The sequence below is a fragment of the Podarcis pityusensis genome, assembly GCF_964106645.2.
Source record: "Podarcis pityusensis genome assembly, chromosome: 3".
NCBI lineage: Eukaryota > Metazoa > Chordata > Lepidosauria > Squamata > Lacertidae > Podarcis > Podarcis pityusensis.
This window is the reverse complement of record NC_138026.1, coordinates 66,767,745-66,791,202: the sequence shown is the minus strand read 5'-3', so window position 1 is coordinate 66,791,202 and position 23,458 is coordinate 66,767,745. Positions and strand designations below refer to the sequence as shown.

The window sequence follows — 23,458 nt, the reverse complement described above, 5'->3', positions numbered from 1 at the left end:
TGCCTTGGCTTCTACATCCAAATTGCCTTTTCCCAATTGGCACTGGGGCAGAACTGCCTTTATATACACATGGAATAGTGAAGCATAGTCCTATCCTACAAGATCTAGAATGCAATTGGTTGTGAATACAGCATAGTCAAAAACCAAGTTTGTCTCACCACTGTCCTCTTCACAAGCATGGGAATAGCCTCAGTTTTGTGTAGGTCCAAAGTTTGTAGCATAGTAAAGAGCAAAAGCGCATATTGGTGGCACTGCTCATCTGCTAGGCCAAACCTATTTCTTATCTACTCCTGTAAGCAAAATCCATTCACACACAAACAAACGCCTCTGGAATGTTGTTTCCAAGCAACTACTAAAGCTTATCTGTTGTTCTTTAGAAGTTGCTAAAACTTCAAGGCTGCTTCATGCAAAAGTTAAACTTCTAACTGGATCGCAGCTTCAATAATAATAACACAGCTTCAATAATAATGAAAGAATAGAATATAGTAAAGAGATTTGATACATGTTTTATAAAGCATAATATGTGAAATCATAAGCTTAAATTTCTCTTAAGCTTAAATTTCTCTAATAAACATTAATATACTAGGTTTCCAAATATACAAGCTGGACCTAATGCTTTGGGCTTATTGTGGTTGACAGTTTACTGAAATAATATCTGAAGATATAGGATGCATTTTAATTGTAACACTAGAGAGGGGCCTTATATTCTGGGGAGGTTCTCACTATGCTGCAGAAAATTCACTGAGCAGAGATCTACTACCACTGTCAGTATACCCACTAGTAGTATAATTCAGCATGAATGCCTGAAAGTAAATAGCTCACCCATCTGTAATAAGACACATACCCACATAATTTTTAATTCCTACAATAAAAGAGTAATAATCACCCAGGTGAAAATTTATGTCATCTTCAATATTTGAAATATATACATAGGAAAATACCCTGGAAATTACTTATATGGAATATATACTTTTTTAAAAAAACCAATGTAGACATAGTCTGAAATATTTTGAAAGAAGGACAAGTAGGAACTACTCAAATCCATCAAAAGCAACTCAGTTCAGACCATGGTTGTTGTCTTATTAGATTATTTCATTATTAAAAGTTGGAGCAATTAATTTAATTTACCTGGATGTTGGTAAACTGTTGACTCTGTCTTGAAAGAACTTGTTTTTGAGCTATTAAAACAGGAGAATTATGATGCTCATAAATGTCATGTCTGTCTTCTGCTTGGTATCAGTCATATGTACAATCTCAAGTGGCACTCAGAGCCTGTTCCTCTATGAAACTGAATACCATATGCTCATGCCAGAATCTTGTTCACTCTCCGAATTAACCAAACAAATCACACCGTCATATACTAAGGAAGTCACAGGCAGTTATTGCTCAATCTCTGGTGGCAGAACGCCACTTCATTCTCTGAGAAGTTGGATGCTGATCTCATGGGTTGTGTATCTGGTTGGTATGCCTGAATTTCATTTGATATTGACTCTGTGTCTTATAAAAATGATTTACTGAGCTTATGAAACTGAAAGGCAGTGAGAATATATGATGGGCACCATTCAGTGTTGTATATCAGTACTACACAAGTGCCACAACATGCCATGCATGCTCACCACTGCTGTTGCAATGGCCCAAGTGTTATCCAGGATTGGGGACCAGAAGCTTCCCTAAGCCCTGATCAAGAAAGAACCTGAATGTGCAGCACAATTCTGTATATGTTTACTTAGAAGTAAATCCCACTGGCTTTGATGGGGCTTGCTGCCAGCTAAGTGTGTATTAGGATTGCAGCTCTGGTCTGAGTACTGTGTGTGATCAGGCCAGATACTTAACTTACCTGGGCTGTGTCCACTCTAGGGCATTAATGTGTATGCCGGTCATTGTTTCCAGGTGCGCAATTGTGTGCACCTTCAGGTGCAAATGAGCATTTTCAGTTTAATGCTTCTGAAATCGTTTTCAGTGTTTCCTGGCCACACTGGTGGGTGGTGCTTGGCAGGTTGTATTTGTGCTGTGTGTTCTTGCCTTTCCCCTCGATTAGTATTTCCCTGCCCCTCCCTAAGCTCCAGAAACCTGAGATCCCCAGGGGGCATGCATGCGGGTATTTGCATGGGCATGCACACTTTTTAAAAAATTATTTTTTAAGTACAAGTTTCTCAACAGCAACTTTTGAACAAAAGAGCAGTCAACATCAATGATAAATGTGTGTGTTACTCCAAGCCAGGAAACATGAAGCCCACTATGGGTAATGTAGGTAGTTCCTTTATGCTAAAATATATCACAAAACAACAAGTAAAAAGAGAATTGGCACTGTTTGAACACACAATTCCAATGCCTAAATTTTTGGTAATTAGAGTATGGTGGAACTGTCTTGTTGGAGTAAGTATGAAAAGAGCCCATAGTCTTAAATCAGTTTTTCTTCCCTGGTTCCACAGTAATCTTTGTGCCAGAGACAGCTACTATGTGGTGGCAGCTATCCTGAGTTAAGTGCTAGTCTGAAAATTATTGTTCAGGAGTGTTAAAAATAACCTCAGAGAGTGTCTGCACATTGTGAAATGTGTGAACTAACCAGGGTTGTCCCTGGGATCATGATAGGCCAGAGATAGCAGCCAAAGGGCTCAATCTCCCATCTTATAGCTCCAGAACGTCTGGTGTTTTCGTCATTATCTTTCAGCACTGGCAACAGATACTAATGCTATAAAACAAAATTAATTATACCTCTAAATGAGTATGCATTACACATGCCTGATTTTGTTTCAGGGCGAGCTGAGTTAAAGCAAGGAAACTTAAATTATTAAGATAGATTTATTGTAATTTAGAAGCAAGTCTGATTGGACAAGGGGAGATTTATTTGTCAGTAGGAATGTACAGGAGCAAGATGTAAACATACAGAATTTTCCACCAGCAAATGCTGGTAATACACACTGATCAATGGAGACAAAAATATTAACAAGAATAGTCATAGTTTTAGTTAATATTACTGTTGCATGACACCTCAGTCTCTGGTGCAAGATTCCAGGGGCTCCAGTCTAAACAACTTACCGGTGTATACTCAGTCTGACCTATGATGGAGGGCTTCACAACATTAATGCCCCAAGAGGGCCTGCCTTCCTTCCTCCATAGCCACAGCCTTGGATTCAAACAGAAATCAAACATCTCTCTCTTCCCATATTGCTGCTTTGCTTCTAGCTCATATCCAACTCTCTGCTCTCAACTCTGCCTTTGTCCTTCTAACTACCCCACCCATTGGCTATCTCTCACAGAGCCCCGTCCTGTGTTCTCTTTAATGGCCCATCAGGCAATCACCTCACCAGGAAACTAGCCTGGATATTCAAAGAATATTACCCTCCCCCTGGCAACTCATAACATTACTTATGTAGAGTGCATAAGTGTAGGTTTTAACATAAGAAATAGTAGGCCCAAAAGTTGGATCTGAGTGCCCCAGCACACTCCCCACTTGTGATTCCCAGCAAATTGTATTCAGAGTCATACGTCATACTGCCGCTTACAGTGGAAGTGAAACAAAGTCGTTGTGGCTAGTAGGTGTTGATAGCCTTATTTGTCTAATCCTCTTAAATCCATCCTAGCCTGTGGTCACTATTTCTTGTGGGAGCTAATTCCACAGTTAAAATGTGCACTGTGTGCACTTTTGTTTGCCCTGAATCCATCTTCATTGGATGGGCCACCCCTTTTTCCTTTTTAATGGCCTCCTTTTTATGCTTAAGGGCTGTTCTTTTAACAGAACAAAAGAGAGAGGGGCTGGATCTACACACACACCTTTAAAACGTTATTAGAACGATATTAGAAATATCGTTCTAAAATGTCAGTCCCATTTAGTTTCTCTTTCGTTGTTGTTGTTGTTTAGTTGTTAAGTTGTGTCTGACTCTTCGTGACCCCATGGACCAGAGCACGTCAGGCACTCCTGTCTTCCACTGCCTCCCGCAGCTTGGTCAAACTCATGTTTGTAGCTTCGAGAACACTGTCCAACTATCTCAACCTCTGTTGTCCCCGTCTCCTTGTGCCCTCCATCTTTCCCAACATCAGGGTCTTTTCCAGGGAGTCTTCTCTTCTCATGAGGTGGCCAAAGTATTGGAGCCTCAGCTTCACGATCTTGTTGGGATACTGCCAGGGAGACAAAGTCCATCATGACCCCACGTCGCCTCCGGACGTCCATCGATCTCCCATAGATACAGTATCAGCAATTAGTGACACGAGCTCCAGAAATAGCTTGCCACATTCCAGAGCTCATGCACGCTCTATCAGCAGATAATGCACAGCGAAAATGCACGCAGGAGAGCATTATTTACAATTTTATTCAGCGTTGGTCAGAACAAAGAAAACATGACTGCCTGCTTCAGTGTCTCAGGCACAGAGAGAAAACGAAAGCATAGACACAACAGAAACATCCTGTGAACAGGAAATACGCAGGCTGTGACACAAACATCCTGCTCCCTTTTAAGGTGGAACGGAAATATCCTAACAGATCTGTCCTTCCAGTGAGCACTCAGGACAGATTTCCTTAAGAATGGATAGGTTTGATCTTGCAGTCCATGGGACTCTCAAGAGTCTCCTCTAGCACCATAATTCAAAAGCATCAATTCTTCGGCGATCAGCCTTCTTTATGGTCCAGCTCTCACTTCCCTACATCACTACTGGGAAAACCATCGCTTTAACTATACGGACCTCTGTCGAGAAGGTGATGTCTCTTCTTTTTAAGAAGCTGTCTAGGTTTGTCATTGCTTTTCTCCCAAGAAGCAGGCGTCTTTTAATTTCGTGACTGCTGTCACCATCTGCAGTGATCATGGAACCCAAGAAAGTAAAATCTCTCACTGCCTCCATTTCTTCCCCTTCTATTTGCCAGGAGGTGATGGACCCAGTGGCCATGATCTTCATTTTTTTTATGTTGAGCTTCAGACCATATTTTGCGCTCTCCTCTTTCACCCTCATTAAAAGGTTCTTTAATTCCTCCTCACTTTCTGCCATCAAGGTTGTGTCATCTGCATATCTGAGGTTGTTGATATTTCTTCCGGCAATCTTAATTCCGGCTAGGGATTCATCCAGCCCAGCCTTTCACATGATGAATTCTGCATATAAGTTAAATAAACAGGGAGACAATATACAGCCTTGTCGTACTTCTTTCCCAATTTTGAACCAATCAGTTGTTCCATATCCAGTTCTAACTGTAGCTTCTTGTCCCACATAGAGATTTCTCAGGAGACAGATGAGGTGGTCAGGCACTCCCATTTCTTTAAGAACTTGCCATAGTTTGTTGTGGTCGACACAGTCAAAGGCTTTTGCATAGTCGATGAAGCAGAAGTAGATGTTTTTCTGGAACTCTCTAGCTTTCTCCATAATCCAGCGCATGTTTGCAATTTGGTCTCTGGTTCGTCTGCCCCTTTCATTACGTTTCCACAAAGTCTACCCCATTTAAGATAGCTAGTACCTTTGCAACGCCCTCTGCTGTCACATTTCAATAACACATTATTAAAGTCCTAAACTAAGCGTAATATGACCCTTACATTTTTAAACGTTTTCTTAACTCTTTCCTAATGTTATGAAACATGAGTGTTTCATAACAGTGGGGATGACCAGCTGCAAAAGCAGCAGCAGCAGCAACAACAACAACGAAAGGTTTCAGTAGTTTATTTATTTTTAAAAATTAGTTTTTATTAAAGATTTTCTTGTGTAATAAATAAACAAAACAAACAAAAAGTACAAATAGTGTCTCCACTTTCAATTCAGAGATTCTTTTTCATGGTTTGTTTGCATTCAGTATGTCATGTACATTGTGCGTTTGAGGGGAAATGAAGCTATCTAGCCCCTCTGAGATTCTCATTGAATAGCAGGAAATGCCCCCAAATAAATTATCATTTCTATGCAACAATTAGAAGTACAGATTTCTTGCTATTGCTCTCATCTTTTCAGTCCAAGGCAAAGATTTAAAAATATGTTTAAAGAAAATAAAAGTTGTAGTTATTTTGTAGTCTGCTGTAAGCAGTGCTTTTTTCCTAAAAAAATGTTTAGGGGTACTCTCATTTTCCTACTCATATTGAAATACTGCCCCTCAGTGAGGCTAAACTTAGATTCACAAAATGTTTAGGTGTATGTGTCCCCCTTCGTCTCTCCAGAAAAAAATCACTGGCTGTTAGTAGGTTCTGGGTCTGAAAAAATTAAAGACTGCAATAATAATATTTTTAAGTACTTTAAAAAAATGTCCTCTTCTCATACTTACATTATATTAATTTTACCACAGAGCCTAGGACTTGCCGATCAGAAGGTTGGCGGTTCGAATCCCTGCAACGGGGTGAGCTCCCGTTGTTTGGTCTCTGCTCCTGCCAACCTAGCAGTTCGAAAGCAGGTCAAAGTGCAAGTAGATAAATAGGTACCGCTCCAGCGGGAAGGTAAACGGCATTTCCGTGTGCTGCTCTGGTTCACCAGAAGTGGCTTAGTCATGCTGGCCACATGACCCGGAAGCTGTACGCCGGCTCCCTCGGCCAATAAAGCGAGATGAGCGCCGTAACCCCAGAGTTGGCCACAACTGGACCTAATGGTCAGGGGTCCCTTAACCTTAATCTTAAAAATGAAAATAACCCAGTGAATACAATCTGCTTGAATTGCTAAGAAGCATTTCTGTATAAACTTGTTTCAGAGAGATCCAATAAATAAATAAATAACCACATGGTTAGAGGAAAAGCTCCGTCATGACTTAAAAATAGCAGATAAAATCTGAATTATATGAAATGACTGTTCTTCAGAGTAGAAATAAATGTTAAAGAGAATGATTAAGAGTGTTCTGTGTTGTTTTAATATGTTATTTTATTTGAAGCAAAGAGATGTAAACACCACTATGTTTCGCTTATGAACACCAATGAAGAATGTGATAGATACCAGATGGGATGAGTGATGAGTCACAACTCTACTTTGGGGTCAGAGAAGTGCAGCACAAAAGATGGGTGGGATTTAACGTGGTAGGAAACTGCGTTGTTAAACTAATGCTGGTGTGTCCTAGAACTCATCTGAATGGTGCTTACTTGTAGAACTGGATGCATGCATGAAGCCCAGCTGGTGTTGTATGCAAGAAGGCCGCAGCCTGTTAGCTCCCTGAAGTGCAGGGGAGCGAGAGATAGGTAGGAGGCATCTACTGTATAGGACAAGCAGTGTCCCTTTACTGCTATCCCACTCTGTGGGTTAATGTGCTAGCCTTTTTCCAGACATCCATCTGGCTGCTTGCTATGGGGCCAAACTGGTAGTGTTTGCAGTTGCCATGTAGACAGGCTCACATACAGCAACAGCTTGTGAGGCATAAAATGCTGATCAATTCACATTTGGGTAGCACTCACAACAATGATTTTTTTTCTGTTAGAAGTGGCCTAGAATATAGGAAACCAAACCCATTTCTTAACAATGTGCTTGTTTTGAAAAGAAAAGAGCACATACTGTTGACCATGAGACTCATCTTAAAGGCATTGGAGATTTACAGGTAGATAAAATATCTAGAGAGGAGATGGAGAGCATGTATTGTCATTTTGTTTGGTGAGTCAGTAAGAATGCCAGGAAAGAAGAGTAAGCAACACAAAGCACTGAAATATGTCTCTTTGTTGCTTAGTCGTTTGGTCGTGTCCGACTCTTTGTGACCCCACGGACCAGAGCACGCCAGGCACTCCTGTCTTCGAAATATGTCTCTAATCATAAGTAAAATAAAATAGACAATGAAGCAATGCCCATACATTTGCAACTTCAAGGGGTCACTCACACATTTTAATTTGCTTAAGATAATTTATATGTATAGATATGTATTTAAATATAATTACTATAATTTAAATAGACTTAGGGTGGGATCCAACTAAGTTGTTGCATGCACAAAATGAGGTCTGCTCACACAATGAGACCTCACCCCTCCCAACCTCAACACCCTGCACCTCCACAGGACTGAAGGAAACCCAGGAACGGGTTTGGGGGCACACAGAAGAGATCGGGGGAGGTTCCATTGCATGGATTGACCTTTTTTATCACATGCATAGCCCACTTAGCACTGCATTCGGAAGAGTGCAGCCAAGTGACCTGTGCTCATTCTCCGTCTGCTGTCCAGGTGCAGACTGTTGGTCAGCACCTTCAAAGATCCCTGTTCTCTCCTTATGATTCTTTATCTTTAAGCTGGACTTCAAGTGGGCAGACCTCCAGTTGGACAACTATTTCAATTAGAAGACTGCCATTAGTAAAGCAGGATACCCCAGCAGCTTTCTGTGGTGTTGAAGCAGAAACAGCTGGCTAGGTTGCATTGTGAAGCTGGTCTCCTGGCAAGAGCATCACTGCTGCTTACTGGGACAGTTCCATGGGGTGTGCTACAAAATCAGCTTCTTGGTAGTGGCACAAATTATCACTGGGCAACAATTTTTTACTTTTTGAATGTTGTCTAGATTTCTACAACTGATTTAGGGTATTTTTGCACAGCTGAATCAGGAAATGGCATCCGTTTCTCTTCATCAGGTCAGGTTTTTGTGTTATGTTGATCTGAAAAAAATCAAATCTTGTGTCAAAATCGATTACATTTTTGTGGCATTATAATATTTATTATTTATTATATATAATATTTATTAGGGGTAGTAGAAGGACGCAGGTGGTGCTGTGGGTTAAACCACAGAGCCTAGGACTTGCCGATCAGAAGGTTGGTGGTTCGAATCCCCGCGACGGGGTGAGCTCCCATTGCTCGGTCCCTGCTCTGTCCTGCCCACCTAGCAGTTCGAAAGCACGTCAAAGTGCAAGTAGATAAATAGGTACCGCTCTGGCAGGAAGGTAAACGGTGTTTCCGTGCACTGCTCTGGTTCACCAGAAGCAGCTTAGTCATGCTAGCCACATGACCCGGAAGCTGTAGGCCGGCTCCCTCGGCCAATAAAGCAAGATGAGCGCCGCAACCCCAGAGTTGGCCACAACTGGACCTAATGCTCAGGGGTCCCTTTACCTTTACCTAGTCCACTAAGTTTTACCCAGTGAAATGCATGAACAGGTCTACGTTAAGCCCTTCCCGTGAGCATCTAGTTGGCTATCATGAGAACAGGATACTGGACTAGGTGCACAACTAGTCTGTCTGTTGCAGCAGGGCTGTTCTTATGTTCTTAATGGGTCTACTTTAAGTAAAACTTAGTTGAATAGTGCCCTAGTGCTTATTTGATTTTCTTTTTTTTGTACCCACCCTTCACCTTTAAGGTCCCAGTGCGGGTTACAGCAATTTAAAAATGCAACATCAAAATCAGTTTAAAACTAACTGCAGTCAAGAAAGTAGGGTGTTGTTGTTTAGTCGTGTCCGACTCTTTGTGACCCCATGGACCAGAGCACACCAGGCATTCCTGTCTTCCACTGCCTCCTGCAGTTTGGTCAAACTCATGCTGGTAGCTTCGAGAACACTGTCCAACCATCTCGTCCTCTGTCGAATTCAGTTTGGATGACCATCATATCTACTACTGTGGGAAAGAATCCCGTAAAAGAAATGGAGTGGCCCTCATAGAAAGTAGGGTAGGTCCTGGAAATATAATTATTTGGTTGCTATTTCAAGGTGCTCATGTTAGCGTTAAAAGTCACAAACAATTTAGGCCCCAGATATCTGAAAGACTGGCTTTGTTCCTATGGATCCTCTTTGAATAATAGAATTGTAGAGTTGGGAGAGACCCGAAGGGTCATCTAGTCCAACCCCCTGCAATGAAGGAATCTCAGCTAGAGCATCCATGACAGATGGTCACCCAACTTCTGCTTACAAGCCTCCAAGGAAGGAGAGTCCACAACCTCCTGAGGGAAACCATTCCACTGTAAAACAACTCTTACAGTCAGAAAGTTTTTTCTGATGTTTGGTCGGAATCCCTTTTCTTGTTGCTTGAGGCCATTGGTCCGAGTCCTACCCTCCAGAGCAGGAGAAAACAAGTGTGGGTACTAAGATTGGCAGGGGACTCTCTTAGTAGCGCCTTGGTAGCACCTTGACCCTTGGAAGTGGTGGTGGCCTGTCAAAAGGCATTCTCTGTAGAAGTATTTAAGTTTTGAGGGCTCCCTCCCCACAGAGGTGCAACTGGCATCTTCATTATGCAGCTTCCAATGAACGTTGAAGACGCACCTCTTTAGGACCCACCTTATTTTTGCGATTGTAAATTGTTTAGAACTGTTTTCAATATTGTCCTTTAATGTTGTAACCTGCCCTGGAACCCTGGGGTGAAGGACAGGTAATACATAGTAATAAGAAGTACATATAACCATAACAACCGCAATAATAACTCATAGGTGTCAGTTGCCAGCGTAACAGCTTCCACATCCTGGGAAGTGTGGGCCAGGGTGGTGGCAAAGTCAGGGTGGTGCCAACCCACCAATATAACCAATCTGGCCCTCCCACCAAGATAGCCACACATCTCCATAATTGCTGCCACCCTGCCCCAGTCATCAGCAACAACGCTGCTTCCAGGAGGCTGGTTCTACAGCCCTGTTGTGCTGGCCACACCTATGTAAAAGTCTGTATAGTGTATGGGGGGGGGGCAGTGTATCTGAGTGAATGCTGCCTTTGCTGTGAGTCCAACTCTCCAGGTGTTTTGTAGAGTGTTTAATGAACTGTAGTAGTTGTGTCTGTGTAAATGAATTCTACACTAAACTGCGGTCAACCTTTGTCTCTGCACGCGCGTGCACACACACACACACACAGAGACAGAGTCTTTCAAGTATATTTTTAAAGAACTACAAAATAGAGAAAACCAGATGCTCACGATAAGTGTAAGACTACATTATTGCTGCAGTTAATAAGCAAGGGTTATTGTTCTGGGGAAAATCATTAATTGTGCACATTCTTTCTTGGACAAAGACCCATTCCATTTGTCAAATTACTTGCTTAACCCATCAGACTTTGAAGGTGGCTTAACAGACTGCTGCTAAAATAGTTTATATAAATAGGCTCTTTTGAATCGTTTAATAGGTAGAAATACTTCTAAACACAGCACGTAGATGACCTGTGTGGTTTGCCGCCCAAGGTGTAGTAGTAGTGGCCACCAACTTGTATGACTTTACGTGTTGAAAAGAGAAAAGAACATTGACTAAGACAGAAGCTGAGATGTGCTGCATTTTCAGTGGTGCTTGAATTCAGCTTTGCAAAAAGAAATTTCATGAAGGCCACAAAATCTGGCAAAGGGAATGGAGAAAGTGTAAATTAAGTTGCCTCCTGATGGAGACTTTGGAATAGAATGAAGGAGAGCTTTAGTGAAGAGTGGGTGTTCAGTGCCAGAAGATATATACAGTACCTGTCTTGAACTAATGTAATATATGGACTGCCTGCAAATTTCTCAAGCCCCCAATCTCTGACAGCTGAACAATCATCTGTTGACATGTCAGCAAGACACCGCTCTAAAGTGGAGTCGATGGGGGTCTAAAGGCCCATAGAAAAAGCAATGTGAGTGGGCTGTAGTTAGCAAGTAATTTTACACTTTCAGCAAGCTGTCTCTACACTTCCAGAAAGGTAGAAACCTTTATGACGCTGGTCAGGAAGTTAATTTTGAAAGTAGTGAACTTGTAAATGAGTGGAAAGGCATGAGGCACTGAAGTCAAACAGAAATCTCCAAAGAAGACTTTCAGAGGATGATGTGATGGAACCAGCACATATTATAAAGATAAATTTTTGTATTGGCAATATTATTATTAAAAACTATTGAGGCAGCCACAGTATGTTTATGGATTATCTGTTGCTATGGAAAAACCTCTTCAGTTTACTTTATTTCCACCTTCTACGTTCTTTAGTCCTGTTTATCTTATCCTGGAGTGTGACTGTAAAAGGTTTAGGCTCTTTTTCATTTATTTGTTATTTGTATATTTAGTTCTTAAATTTCTATACCACCCTTCACCCAAGGCTCACAGGGCAGTTTGCAACATAAAAACGCAAAAATACATACCATAGTAACAAACAAAAAAAACCCCCCTCTCTCAAACACACAGTTTAAAAGGCCATAAATTGTTTAATTAGCAAAAGGCCTGGGAGAAGAGGAATGTTTCTGCTTGGTGGCTGAAGATATGTAACCAAGGTGCCAGGTGGACCTGGCAGTCAGGGCAGTCGGGCCAGGACTGGCGTTACATGCTCAAATCGTTTTGCAACCTGGGCGTTAAATTCTGCACCAGCTAGGTAATCTAATCTAGAGGTTACCAGAGCATAGACAGCAGAAGTTAGGCTATTCCTGTCCATATAGGGGCACAGCTGGGCTGTCAACCAGATTGGCCTCATTGAACTGTCAATCCATTTTTGTATCCAAGACAAGCTGCAGTTCCCAGGATACTTTAGGGGAAGCCAAGACTGTTAAGAGTGTTATAAGAGAGTTTTTAATGTATTGTGGGATGTAGCAGCTGAATCTGGTTAGGCTCTTCCTTCAGATCTTCACACGCAGGCACTGAGGAAGTCTTTCCCCTGTATCTTTGTGGAATACAAGGTGCATAGCTGTCAACATTTCCCTTTTTTTAAGGGAAATTCCCTTATTCCAAATAGGATTCCTCGCAAGAAAAGGGAGAAGTTGGCAGCTAAGACAAGGTGCAGCAACAGCTTACTGCAAGTGTTGGCTGGGACAACCACCTGCGGCCCCACACTCTAATCAAGTACAAAAGCCTGCCTGCCTCCTTTATAGTCAGTCAGTCAGTCTCAGGCTACCTTGTGTTGAGTTCAGCAGCATGGCAAGCATGCAAGTGTTTCCCTACAAAAGCACAGGCAGATGACCTTTTCTCCCTTAGCCCAAAGCCATCCACATCAGTAGTAGTTCCTTGGCTGAGAGATGTCCTCACGCTCATACCCAGTTGACCAGGACATCACAAGGAGGCAGCAGCCATCTTGTTCATGTAGATCACAGATCAAACAAAATGGTGCAGTTTAAGGACAAATAATGGATTCATATTTGATGCTAAATCTTTGACTAAAATGGGAGACAATGACCTTGAAAAGTGTATCTTTGCACTTTGAGGGAGACGTGGATTCAACAGAGTTGTTGGTTGAGTTAAAGAGGTGGTTGTTGATACTCGCTAGAACTCAAAATGTTGAAATTGCTCCCTGCCCCTCTGCAGAAAAATAAGCCAATCAATCTGTGCTCATCTGTGTTGCAAGAATAACTAGTAAGATTCAACACTTATTTCAGTTGAACATAAAATTGGGTGAGGCTTGGATTACAGTGTTTTCATTTAGGACTTATCATCCCAGAAGGTTTGGAAACGTTAATTTCATTTAATAGGGCACTAGAGAATTAAACCTTAAATCATAATACTGTTCTTTATCAGTGTACTGGATATCACCAGTTCACCACATGACCTGCCTATGTGGATATCACACAGTATGCTTGTGTGTGTGTTTGCTCTTTCTGTTTATGGTATTTAAGAGCATCACATATGGAAATAATGGCTTGCTTATTGTTGCTTTAATTGTTTTCAGTGTAGTTTTGTTACAACATATAAAGTACCAGTAATATTCTCTACTCCTGCTGTAATAAAAAGTGACCACAATGAATGTATTATGATACATAATTCCATATTGCATTGCAGCTTCATATATATAACTAAGTGATATTTTATGCCTGACTTGCTTTCATACCTTTAAGGGGCGCCTCATGACTCTCTTGCCCAGGGCTCCCCAATCTGTCTTGGACCACCACCGATACTGGTGCAATATATTATTCAATTTGTAGTGATGTTACAGCAGCACTATGATAACATATACCAACAATTTAGCAGAATCTCCATCACGTCCTTTTTCCCCAGAGAGGAAGAAACCTCTCTTGATGAAAACAGTAATTATCACTCATAGTATAGCAGGCAACTGCTATGGATAATGATTCTTGAACTTTTAAAAACCAACCTATGAACCAGTCTTCACCCCATACCCATTCATTGACTTGGGAATAATTTACCTTGGGTCCTTGCAGGTTCATCAAGTGTAAAGGTAAAAGGGACCCCTGACCATTAGGTGCAGTCACGGACAACTCTGGGGTTGCAGCACTCATCTTGCTTTACTGGCCGAGGGAGCCGGCGTACAGCTTCTGGGTCATGTGGCCAGCAGGACTAAACTGCTTCTGGCGAACCAGAGCCGCGCACAGAAATGCCATTTACCTTCCTTCCGGAGCGATACCTGTTTATCTACTTGCACTTTGATGTGCTTTCTACAACAATATGCTGCATTGTGGAGTGCTCTTGTTTAGGGTCCCAGCCACCCAGCTATGTCCTGATACAGGTTACACAATTTCATTCCCTGCTCAAGGTTTTCAGAGTGTTTTCAAACACCCCCACTCCCCATCCCACTTCCTGTAGCCACCAAGCATGCTCACTGGTGTTTGAGGTCCCTCTGCCCATTTAGGGCTTTTCCTTTTTAAGTTTTTTAATACACCAAATGTTGTTCAACAGTGTCAGTTCATACATTCAACGGCATTTCATCAAATGTTGGTTAATCAAGCGCTTGTATGATCCAGCCCTTATGAGACACCTAATATTGTTCAAGTGGGTCCCAATTCACTATCACACAAGGATTTCTTTAAAATGGGAGTGGAGAACAATATAAAGATCTACTCTGATTGCTATGTGAGAGATTTGCAAGTAAATTGGCAAAAGTTTATGGCACGCAATAGCTTAATGATAATAAGTAAACTTGCAAAAAAAAAAAAATCATTTGTCATGCCTGGCCTTGTACTCATTTCTTATCTGTAAAGTAGGAGTATTTATTGGATGCCATTCACCATTTATTTGGGAAGCTCTGCTGACTAGATAGTGTTTTGTATTAGATCTTTGATCTGCAGTATACTGTATATGTACGTGCATATGCTGGTTTCCCTCATTTTTAGTTCACAGAATACAGCTGCTACACATACACGGGGATTAGTATTTTGAAGTAAGCTCTGGTTAACGGACATCAGGGTTCTTGTAAAAAAAAAAATTCTTTTCAAGGTCCCTTAAACTTGAAATTGATTATTCTTGCACAGTACCATTTCATCTATTTAACAGTTGTATTCTGGGAGTTTAGCATAAAAGTGGAAGGAGGATTTTTATTATGTAGAATCAAATCATTTTGCAGGGTGGGGGGACAAGCCCAAGGTTGCATGATTTGTTTTTAAATGGATGAATCTGTTTTTCAGATCCTCATGTGAAGGTTAAAACTAATGTAAAATTTTCAGTTTTTGTTGTTTGTGCGTTTACTTTTGTATTGTACAGAAGTTTTAACCTTCACTTATTTTCAAAACCAAAGAATTGTGTTTTGTTTTTTTTACTAAAGCTAAATGAGAGGGAAATGTAACCAGTCATTATTGAGAACTGTACCCAAGGTAATATATTTTAGTAATACACAAACTAGAATGTGCTGTGGTTCATTGTTTTATTTTGACATCAAAGCTGAGAAAATCTTGACAGATCAGATATCCTGCTGATTTTTTTTCTGAAGCTGCTTGTAACATTTTTTGAAAGTGCAAAAAAAGGAAGTTTACCCTTTTTAAACTTTTCTTTCATTTAACAAAGCAATATTCTAACAAAACAGGGACATCAATTATACCATTACATGCATCAGCAAAAGAGCAGAATAATTCAACAAATACATTATGGCCCATGAGCCTCATAATAAAGGGAAAGCTTTACAATGAAAGGATATTGTAGTGCACAAAAAGCTTCATTTTAAAAATATATACAATAAGGTGGCATAAAGTGGCTTGTTGAGTTTATTCTCTGACTAGCATCCTTCTGCCATTCTTAGATGGGCACTTCAAGATTGAGTACACTGCTTGTTTTTTGTTTTTGTTTGTTTTTTTAGAAAAAGGTGCACAGCAGGACAACATTCCTACTAAAATACAGGCTTGCAGCATGGCAGCATATAAGTTTAGGCACATTTGAATGCAAAAAAAGTAGATTCTTTACAAAAATCTCTTTAGAACAGTGCAAAGTTGAAGTGCCCTTCAAAAGGCAATGATCACATACAGAACAATATTCCAGACAGTAACACATCCATATTTGAATTAAAACTAGAGAATGCATCTATAAAGAGAAGGCTTTTCATGTAAAAGAAAATTTTTGGTACCCCAAGATTTATGTCACAATTCCACTCCAACAATGTTTTATGTACTAGGACAGATAGCTTAAAACACTGCATTAAGATCAAGTCTTGACTCAGCAGTCACTTCAGTTCTGAAGACTCACTTCACAAAGCCACAGTAAGATACATTAGAAAAAAAGCTTTCAGAAATTGGTGTAATGTAGAGCAAACAATTAATTTGACTTACCCTGCAGAGCATTTGCATCTTCAAAAATTTGTGTACTTAAAAGTTGGCTTTTAGCTTTGCATTTTAAAAGCAGTAGCACTGAGAACATGTCTGTAAAATGAAGGCTCAAGTCCATACCAAATTGTATGGCAAGTACTAGCACCACAATCCAGCAAATAAAAGCTGTGTAAGCAGGATTCCATGTGTACAGCAAATGCTAATGAAGATGCTTATCTAGGCTCCTTAAAACTAACTAGATGTGTTTTTTTGAGGTGGATGGGAATTTGCTTCCCCACTTAGGACTTAGTTGTAAGACACGATGAAAGCCGGATCAGGGCATAGCTAATTTTCCAATGGGCAAGTTTAGGTTGATAATTATGTACAGAAGGACAACTTTTTAAATGGCAATAGGCTAATGGAAAACCATCAAGGAAAAATTCGGCCACTTGCATTGTTTTCTGTCACAGAATATTATCATGAGACTAACAGGATAGTAAGTAATGTGAGAGATTACACAAAAAAAGGGCAATTTTTGCCCCAAGTGTTTTGAGACTACATTAAGATGAAAATTCCTTAATCAATTGTGCAGTGGCAAAAGTCAACATACACAAACATCCAGGAGTTTCCACTGTAATTCTTGCTCTCCCTCAGTTGGCTTGCCCCAGCAATAGCCAGGAATGTAACTAATACAGGCAACTCTCAACTTATGTGAGGGTAACATTCTGAGGATAGCACTTACAGCCAAAATCATGTATATTCAAAACACATTGGGTGCAGTGGTGGGATTGCCAAAGTTCTTTTCCCCAGATGCCCCCCCCCATATTTTTGTCCCCATTTTAATTTAATTTTTTAAATTTGCCAATCTCATAAAGCTGGATGAATATAAGTTAAATGTGAGTATGCTGCAAGTTACCTGTGCGACACATCAATAATTAGTACTGAACACAATACTGTGATGTTGTTATGCACTCACTCTTGCATTAACCTTTGTGTTAGGATGTGGCTAGACTGTCTGGCAGATCAGATTGGTTGTTCACAGTTCAAGTTCACTAAATTGTGCCTGTTCTGGTGGCAAGCCATCCAAACAGATAAGATAATTACTCGTTACAGGTAGGTAGCCGTTCTGGTCTGCCGCAGTTGAAACAAAATAAAAAAATCCTTCCAGTAGCACCTTAGAGACCAACTAAGTTTGTTATTTGTTATTGGTATGAGCTTTCGTGTGCATGCACACTTCTGAAGAAGTATGCATGCACACGAAAGCTCATACCAATAACAAACTTAGTTGGTCTCTAAGTTGCTACTGGAAGGATTTTTTAAAAAGACAATTACTGTTACGCAGCACTATCCCTTACAGATTTGATTTTTTTCCATGCAGGAGACAGAACAATAAGTCTCTCATTGTTTTCTGTGTGTAGTAGGGGCATTTCAGATGGCATGAGCATACAGAAAAGCATAACCCTGCCACACAGAAAACGATGACTGGGTGAGGCTGATTATCTGCAGGAGGAGGTTTGCCTGAGCAAGAGTCCACAATACCATTAAATACAAGAATGGCTTTCATACTTGGCTATAAAAATTGCCCTTACCTAAAAAGGAAACAATGAAGAGACAAATATCACCACTCAAGGCTTTTCCACTCCTGTGTACCGTATTTTTCGTCCTATAGGGCGCACCGGCCCATAGGACGCACCTCGTTTTTTGGGGGGGAAATGAATAAAAAAAATCCCCCCCCGCCGCGGCTGCCGCCCCAAGCCTTGTGCACACCTGCCCGAAGCACGGGGCACCCTCCGGAGGGCTCCGCGTGCTTCGGGCTGCAGGCTGCCGACCCAAGCCTCGCGCGCTCGGCGGGACCTCCTGCCGGGCGCGCAAGGCTTGCGGACACTCGCCGGGGCTGCAGGCTGCTGCCCGCAAGCCTTGTGAGCCCGCGGGAACTCCCACCGGGCTTGCAAGGCTTGCGGATAGCTTCCTGAAGCCTGGAGAGCGAGAGGGGTCGGTGCGCACCGATGCCTCTCGCTCTCCAGGCTTCAGCGAAAGCCTGCATTTGCCCCATAGGACGCACACACATTTCCCCTTCATTTTTGGAGGGGAAAAAGTGCGTCCTATGGGGCGAAAAATATGGTATTTCCAGTGAGCCTGTTAATTGACATTAGATAAGGCAAGTTAATCCAACATATTACAATGATTTGGCATGTAGCAAGATTACATTTTCTATATCTCCAGGGCGTTTTATGTTTTGGTCTTTAAATTTAAGTGCAGTATCAACCGTTCGGTTTAAAAAGAAGAACCAATCCTTGCCATATTTGGTATCTTTCATATCCATCATTAGTAGTATTTTGGTAAGAAACGTAATTAGCTGCCTTGAATGTCCTTCCTTCATTAAAGGATAGTTCCTCATCGTGTTCAGGTACAAGGCTAAATTAGTGCTGTCTTGGCTAATGTAAATATAAAAATTGATATGAAATAGTGATTTCTAACAATCGCTAAGCCTTAGGCACAAATGATTGCATATGAGAGGATAGCTGAAAAGTATAAAAACAACATATGGTGATTTTTGTATTTTAGTCGGTTGACTGGGTTAATACAACAGTTACATTCAGTTGTCTGTTAGGTGAGCTCTGCATGTGTGTATATAATATGCATACAAACACACACATTACATCATTTAAGGTGCTTTCAATAATAATGATAAAACAATGCTTTCAACAATCTAACAATAGTAACAACTAACCACTCCACCTCTGCAAAGTTAAACAGATTTAATAGAAAGTAACACATTCCCCCCTTGGACTCCCAAGCTAAACCTGCCACAGGTATGTTGGCATTAAAACTAGAGATTTAAAACCACAAATTCTGGTTGCAAACTGACATTTCCCCTCCCTCACCCACAGCTTCTTTGTAGCTTGTCTTGTTTTTGTTTGCTTCTTTCTGAAGCCAAAGCAATTATTTCCATGGTCTTTATCAAAACTGATGTTGATAAATTACAAAAATTAGTTCAGATCTACTTAAGTAATTTACACAAGTGGCTATTAAGTAGGAGAACCAAGAAAGCAGCTGTGTATTTAGATCAATGATGGTCAATTTGTGTTGTACACATTACCTTCCATCCAGAGTTCAACATCTCTGTTATCCAATGCAACCACAGAGCTCTGTGCCTGACAATTGTTCCCTATTCACTATAATGGAGGGAAAGCCCCTGGCTGTCCTTTGTGCCATTTTCACTGATGTTAATGGAGAAGTCCTTGCAAGCACAGGAGTTCTGTACACACACATAAAGCTCTGTGCCCACAAAGAAACAGAGGATTGGGGAAATAGCTAAAAATACCCCCTAGAAAAAAGGGTACAAATTATATGTATTGGGTGTTATAAGCACTGGGATACAAATGGATAAACTTTGCTGATTATTTTAAATGTTGTCCTACACACATTTTGACTTCTTGCTTATACTTCATGCTATGCAATACACAAGAAAGCAGTTATCACTTGAAAATGTGTCAATTTCTGACAAGGCACTTTGTAGTCCCCAACAGCTTTGGGGAAGTTTCAAAGCAGAACCATTTTTGTTGTTTTGTTGTACATTTTGAATGCAGAAAGACAAATACTTCATTACGTTAATAAAAAGCAAGGCCACCAGAAATAAAGCTCAATATCTAGGCATTGGTGAGCGCATTTTGCAAAATTAAGACGAGATGAAAACTATTCACAACATTAGTGCTTGTACTGCTTTTTATAGATTTTGGGTAGAGGCAGGAGCGCAACAATATATACCACAAAAGCAGCTCATGATGATCACCTGCAGATTTGGTTCCGTTCTGCCCCCAGGTGTGTGTGCTCATCATCATTAGTTGGGGCCAGTATGTGCCTGGGCCAATGGCAGAAAGTGACCTTGGCTGCAGTGCAACACAAATTGTCTTTACTCACATCACCTCCCTCCTCTTTGCCAGTAGTTACTCAACACAGAGCTATTTTGTACACTGGGGAGCATCCAGTCACAAACATGAAGACTCACTTCTGTACCTATGTAGAACCCAAAGACCCCACATTATTGTCCTCTTGTGCAGTATTGATAGTATGCAATAGATACAATTGTTCTGTTTCCCAGCAATTGTAAGGATAGACGCTTCTTCTTTGAGACCAAATTCAATGCCATTCATACAAGTGAGAGTGCTGCTACCCCTAAGTATGCAGCAGCAAGCTGTTCAGTTGCAGTACAAAATGGCAACATACAAAGGGAAGCTCCCATTCTAGTGTGGTATCTTCCTGGCAGCACCAACAAAACTTCCCACATGATCAGTCAGATTTTGCCATCTCATACTATAATGTATCAGGTAGTGTCTAAACTGAACCATTTGGATTCTTCTGCTTATTTATAAAATGCATTAATTGCCTTTCTGGTCAAAGGCAATATATAAAAAACTTCTGCTATAATTGTTAATGCAGGGTTGACTCCCAGACAACTGTGGGAAGGATATACTTCTGCACAGTACTTTTGTACAATCCTTTCATTCCAAACACATTGCAGAAATTAGTAGGCCCATGTGCTGGATTCTGCCTGTAGCTACCCATCTAAGAATTCTTTATGTGATCATAAAACCAGGGCTTCTTTTCTCAGCTGGAACTCACTGGAACTTGGTTCTGGCACATCTCAGAAGGGTTCTGGCACCTTTCAGGTGGGCGCCATTGCCATTCTAAAAGAATGAGGGAGGTATTCGTGGTGAGTTCCGGCACTTCTTTTTCTAGAAAAATAGCTCTGCATAAAACTACCTGTTCCATCTCTACCAGCATAAGCTCTGTAATGCTGTACCAAGCCCATTATGGGTGCCACTGCAACCTAGCACTTCTTTGTCACTCATAACAAGTTAATTGAAGGATTTGTTGCTGAAGTCATCTGTTCACGTGGTCTAAAGTTTTTGTTTAGCTGTGTATAGATTACGTCCCTGAAATAACAGTAAAAAAGCCTGAATGGTGATATTCTAAATCCTGTTGGTTTTTCTTGAAATATGAATGAGACTGGAGTCTAACAAAATCTGAGTAGTTCGCCATCATTTTGTGTGCACGTGGGTGTGCTGGGGGGGGAATAGGGTTCTTACATTTATCAAAGAGCCAATGAACATCAAATGTAAACATCACCTACTCAAACTCAGCTGGGATCTTTGCTCAGTTGATTTCAAAGAGAAAGGTCACCCAAATTTTCAGTCTGATACCAGCAAAAAGACCTCAGGAATCCTCATGATTGTGTTATGTTTATATTAAACAGAGATAATTGTTTCTGACTCCCCATATTATGTCCAAAATTATACATTCCACTAACAATATCATCAAGCAATGCTTTGGGAATCACTGGTGATTGTTGAGTATTGGAGTGCTTACACATGGTACCAGTTCAGCTAAGCCTGAAGTAGGTAGTTTTTTAATGGGATTATCAGAAAGCTGTAGGCTATTTGAAATGTAGGCTCTCATTTGGTTTCTGGCTCCTTTGCATCTTCCTTTTTGTTCACACGGCAAGGTGGTAAGGAATGCATTGCAGTGGATGTGGTTGCTAACTGGTTCATGGCCTCATCTTCACGTGGCGGTGGTTTTTTTGCTGCAGGGGCATGCAAACGGTGGGCATCTAGCATTTCCAGCAACAAATCATAAAGAGGGACCACATTCTTGCACTTCATGTTGTAGAGGTGCTCCATTCCTTTATTGCTGCAGATTCACATAGAAATAAAACAAGATGTTATCATGCAGAGAAATCATACTTCCAGGCATGGATCTACCACAGGACAAAGTAGGGGAATCCAACTTTGGAATACCCTGAGAAGTGCCACCAATTGACACGATGGTGGTGGTGGTGATGATACTATTCAGGGGTTGAATTCATTTCTTTTTCTTTTTGCTTCCGAGACCAACATGTCTTAAGTCTCTTCACGAGACTCTGCAACATTTTTAGGGCATATCCAGATGCTGCAGATCTTTGTCTCAGAAATGTTGCAATTCCCTAGAGAGATAGGCAGTACATTTGTCCTCATAGTAATGCTATTGTGGCTGACATTCTAAGATTGTTCTACTGCTGTCATGTTGCACAGTGGTGAAAACTCAGTAACATTGAAAAAGGACTCGAGTTCAGTGAAAAAGTGCATGCTTTACCCCAGCGATAGCCAATATGGTGGCCTCCAGTTATTGTTGGACTACAACCATCAGTCCCAGCCAGCGTAACCAAGGATCTGGCATGATGGGAGCTGTAGTCTCAAGAGAGGGAACCACATTGGCTACCCTGCTTTATGTGCATAGGGGCCTTGGTTCAATCCCTCTGTGTTTTCCAGTAGAAATTTTGACTGTGACTTGTCTGGAACTCTGGAGAGCTGCTACCAGTTAGGTTACACCCTCTAAGAAAGAAGGAACAATAGTGCAACTTGACATATTCCTTAAATGTTTATGAATTCTGAACTACTCTTTAAAAGCACTCCATATTATGATAAGAATTTGGTGGTGCTAGTGGCTCTGGGCCTGTCCACAGATCCTGACTCTTCCCTCATAGGCCCCTTTCCTTCCCTGCCCTCATTTTAAAACACTACAGTATCATGTTTCAGTAGAGATGTACAATTTATTATATACCCCACACATAACTTATTATTTATTTTATTTCTTTATAAGATTTCTTACCAGCCCTTCACCATAAGGCCCCAAACACAGCCTTCCAGCCATGTATTGTGACCTGTCAGGAATGAGAAAAGAGAATGTCTGAGGTGTACTAAAATTTAATGCATTCAGTCCAATGCGCTTTATCTTAATGACATGAATCGCTTTGTAACAGAACATGTCCAAAATACAGAGGTCTGTAGCCAAGGGCTACTCAGAGTAGACCCATTGATATGGGACCTAAGTTAATAATGTCCAATAATTTTAACTGGCCTCCTTGGAGTACGATTGACGCTGGAAATAACAAAGATTGTTTTATACTGCCTCTGATGAAGAGTGCGATCTAAACACAGTGGCCTGAATAAATTATACTTTAGTGCACCATTAGAGGTTCTCTCTTCTCATTCCTGTCCTGGAAATTTACTATATATCTTTTACTAATAAGAGTCACAATTTGCTTCTTCCTTAAAAAAACCTAAACCTAAAAGGCATACCAGTATGTGCTGTCTTGTGTGTAGAAACGTTAGGTTATCTAACTTTCCATTGTTTTAATGAATTGTTGTTATTTACCGTTTTTTTCGCTCTATAAGACGCACCAGACCACAAGACGTACCTAGTTT

The 23,458-nt window shown here is 40.9% G+C and overlaps 1 protein-coding gene and 1 long non-coding RNA gene across 15 annotated transcripts in view; one reads left to right on the top strand and one right to left on the bottom strand.

The window, feature by feature from the left end:
* Nucleotides 1-23,458, top strand: part of LOC308473130 — a 104,542-nt gene that overhangs the window by 2,537 nt on the left and 78,547 nt on the right. The window lies entirely within an intron of this gene.
* Nucleotides 19,927-23,458, bottom strand: part of ESR1 (estrogen receptor 1) — a 204,434-nt gene continuing 200,902 nt past the window's right edge. For 8 of the 9 annotated variants that reach the window (XM_080998372.1, XM_080998375.1, XM_080998374.1 and 5 more), the window contains one exon: nucleotides 19,927-21,905. In XM_080998372.1, the coding sequence (XP_080854498.1) occupies nucleotides 21,671-21,905 (235 nt within the window). In that variant the 3' untranslated portion in view covers nucleotides 19,927-21,670. Of the gene's footprint in view, nucleotides 21,906-22,862; nucleotides 22,915-23,458 lie in introns of all 9 variants that reach the window. The other variant, XM_080998373.1, reaches the window with a different exon arrangement.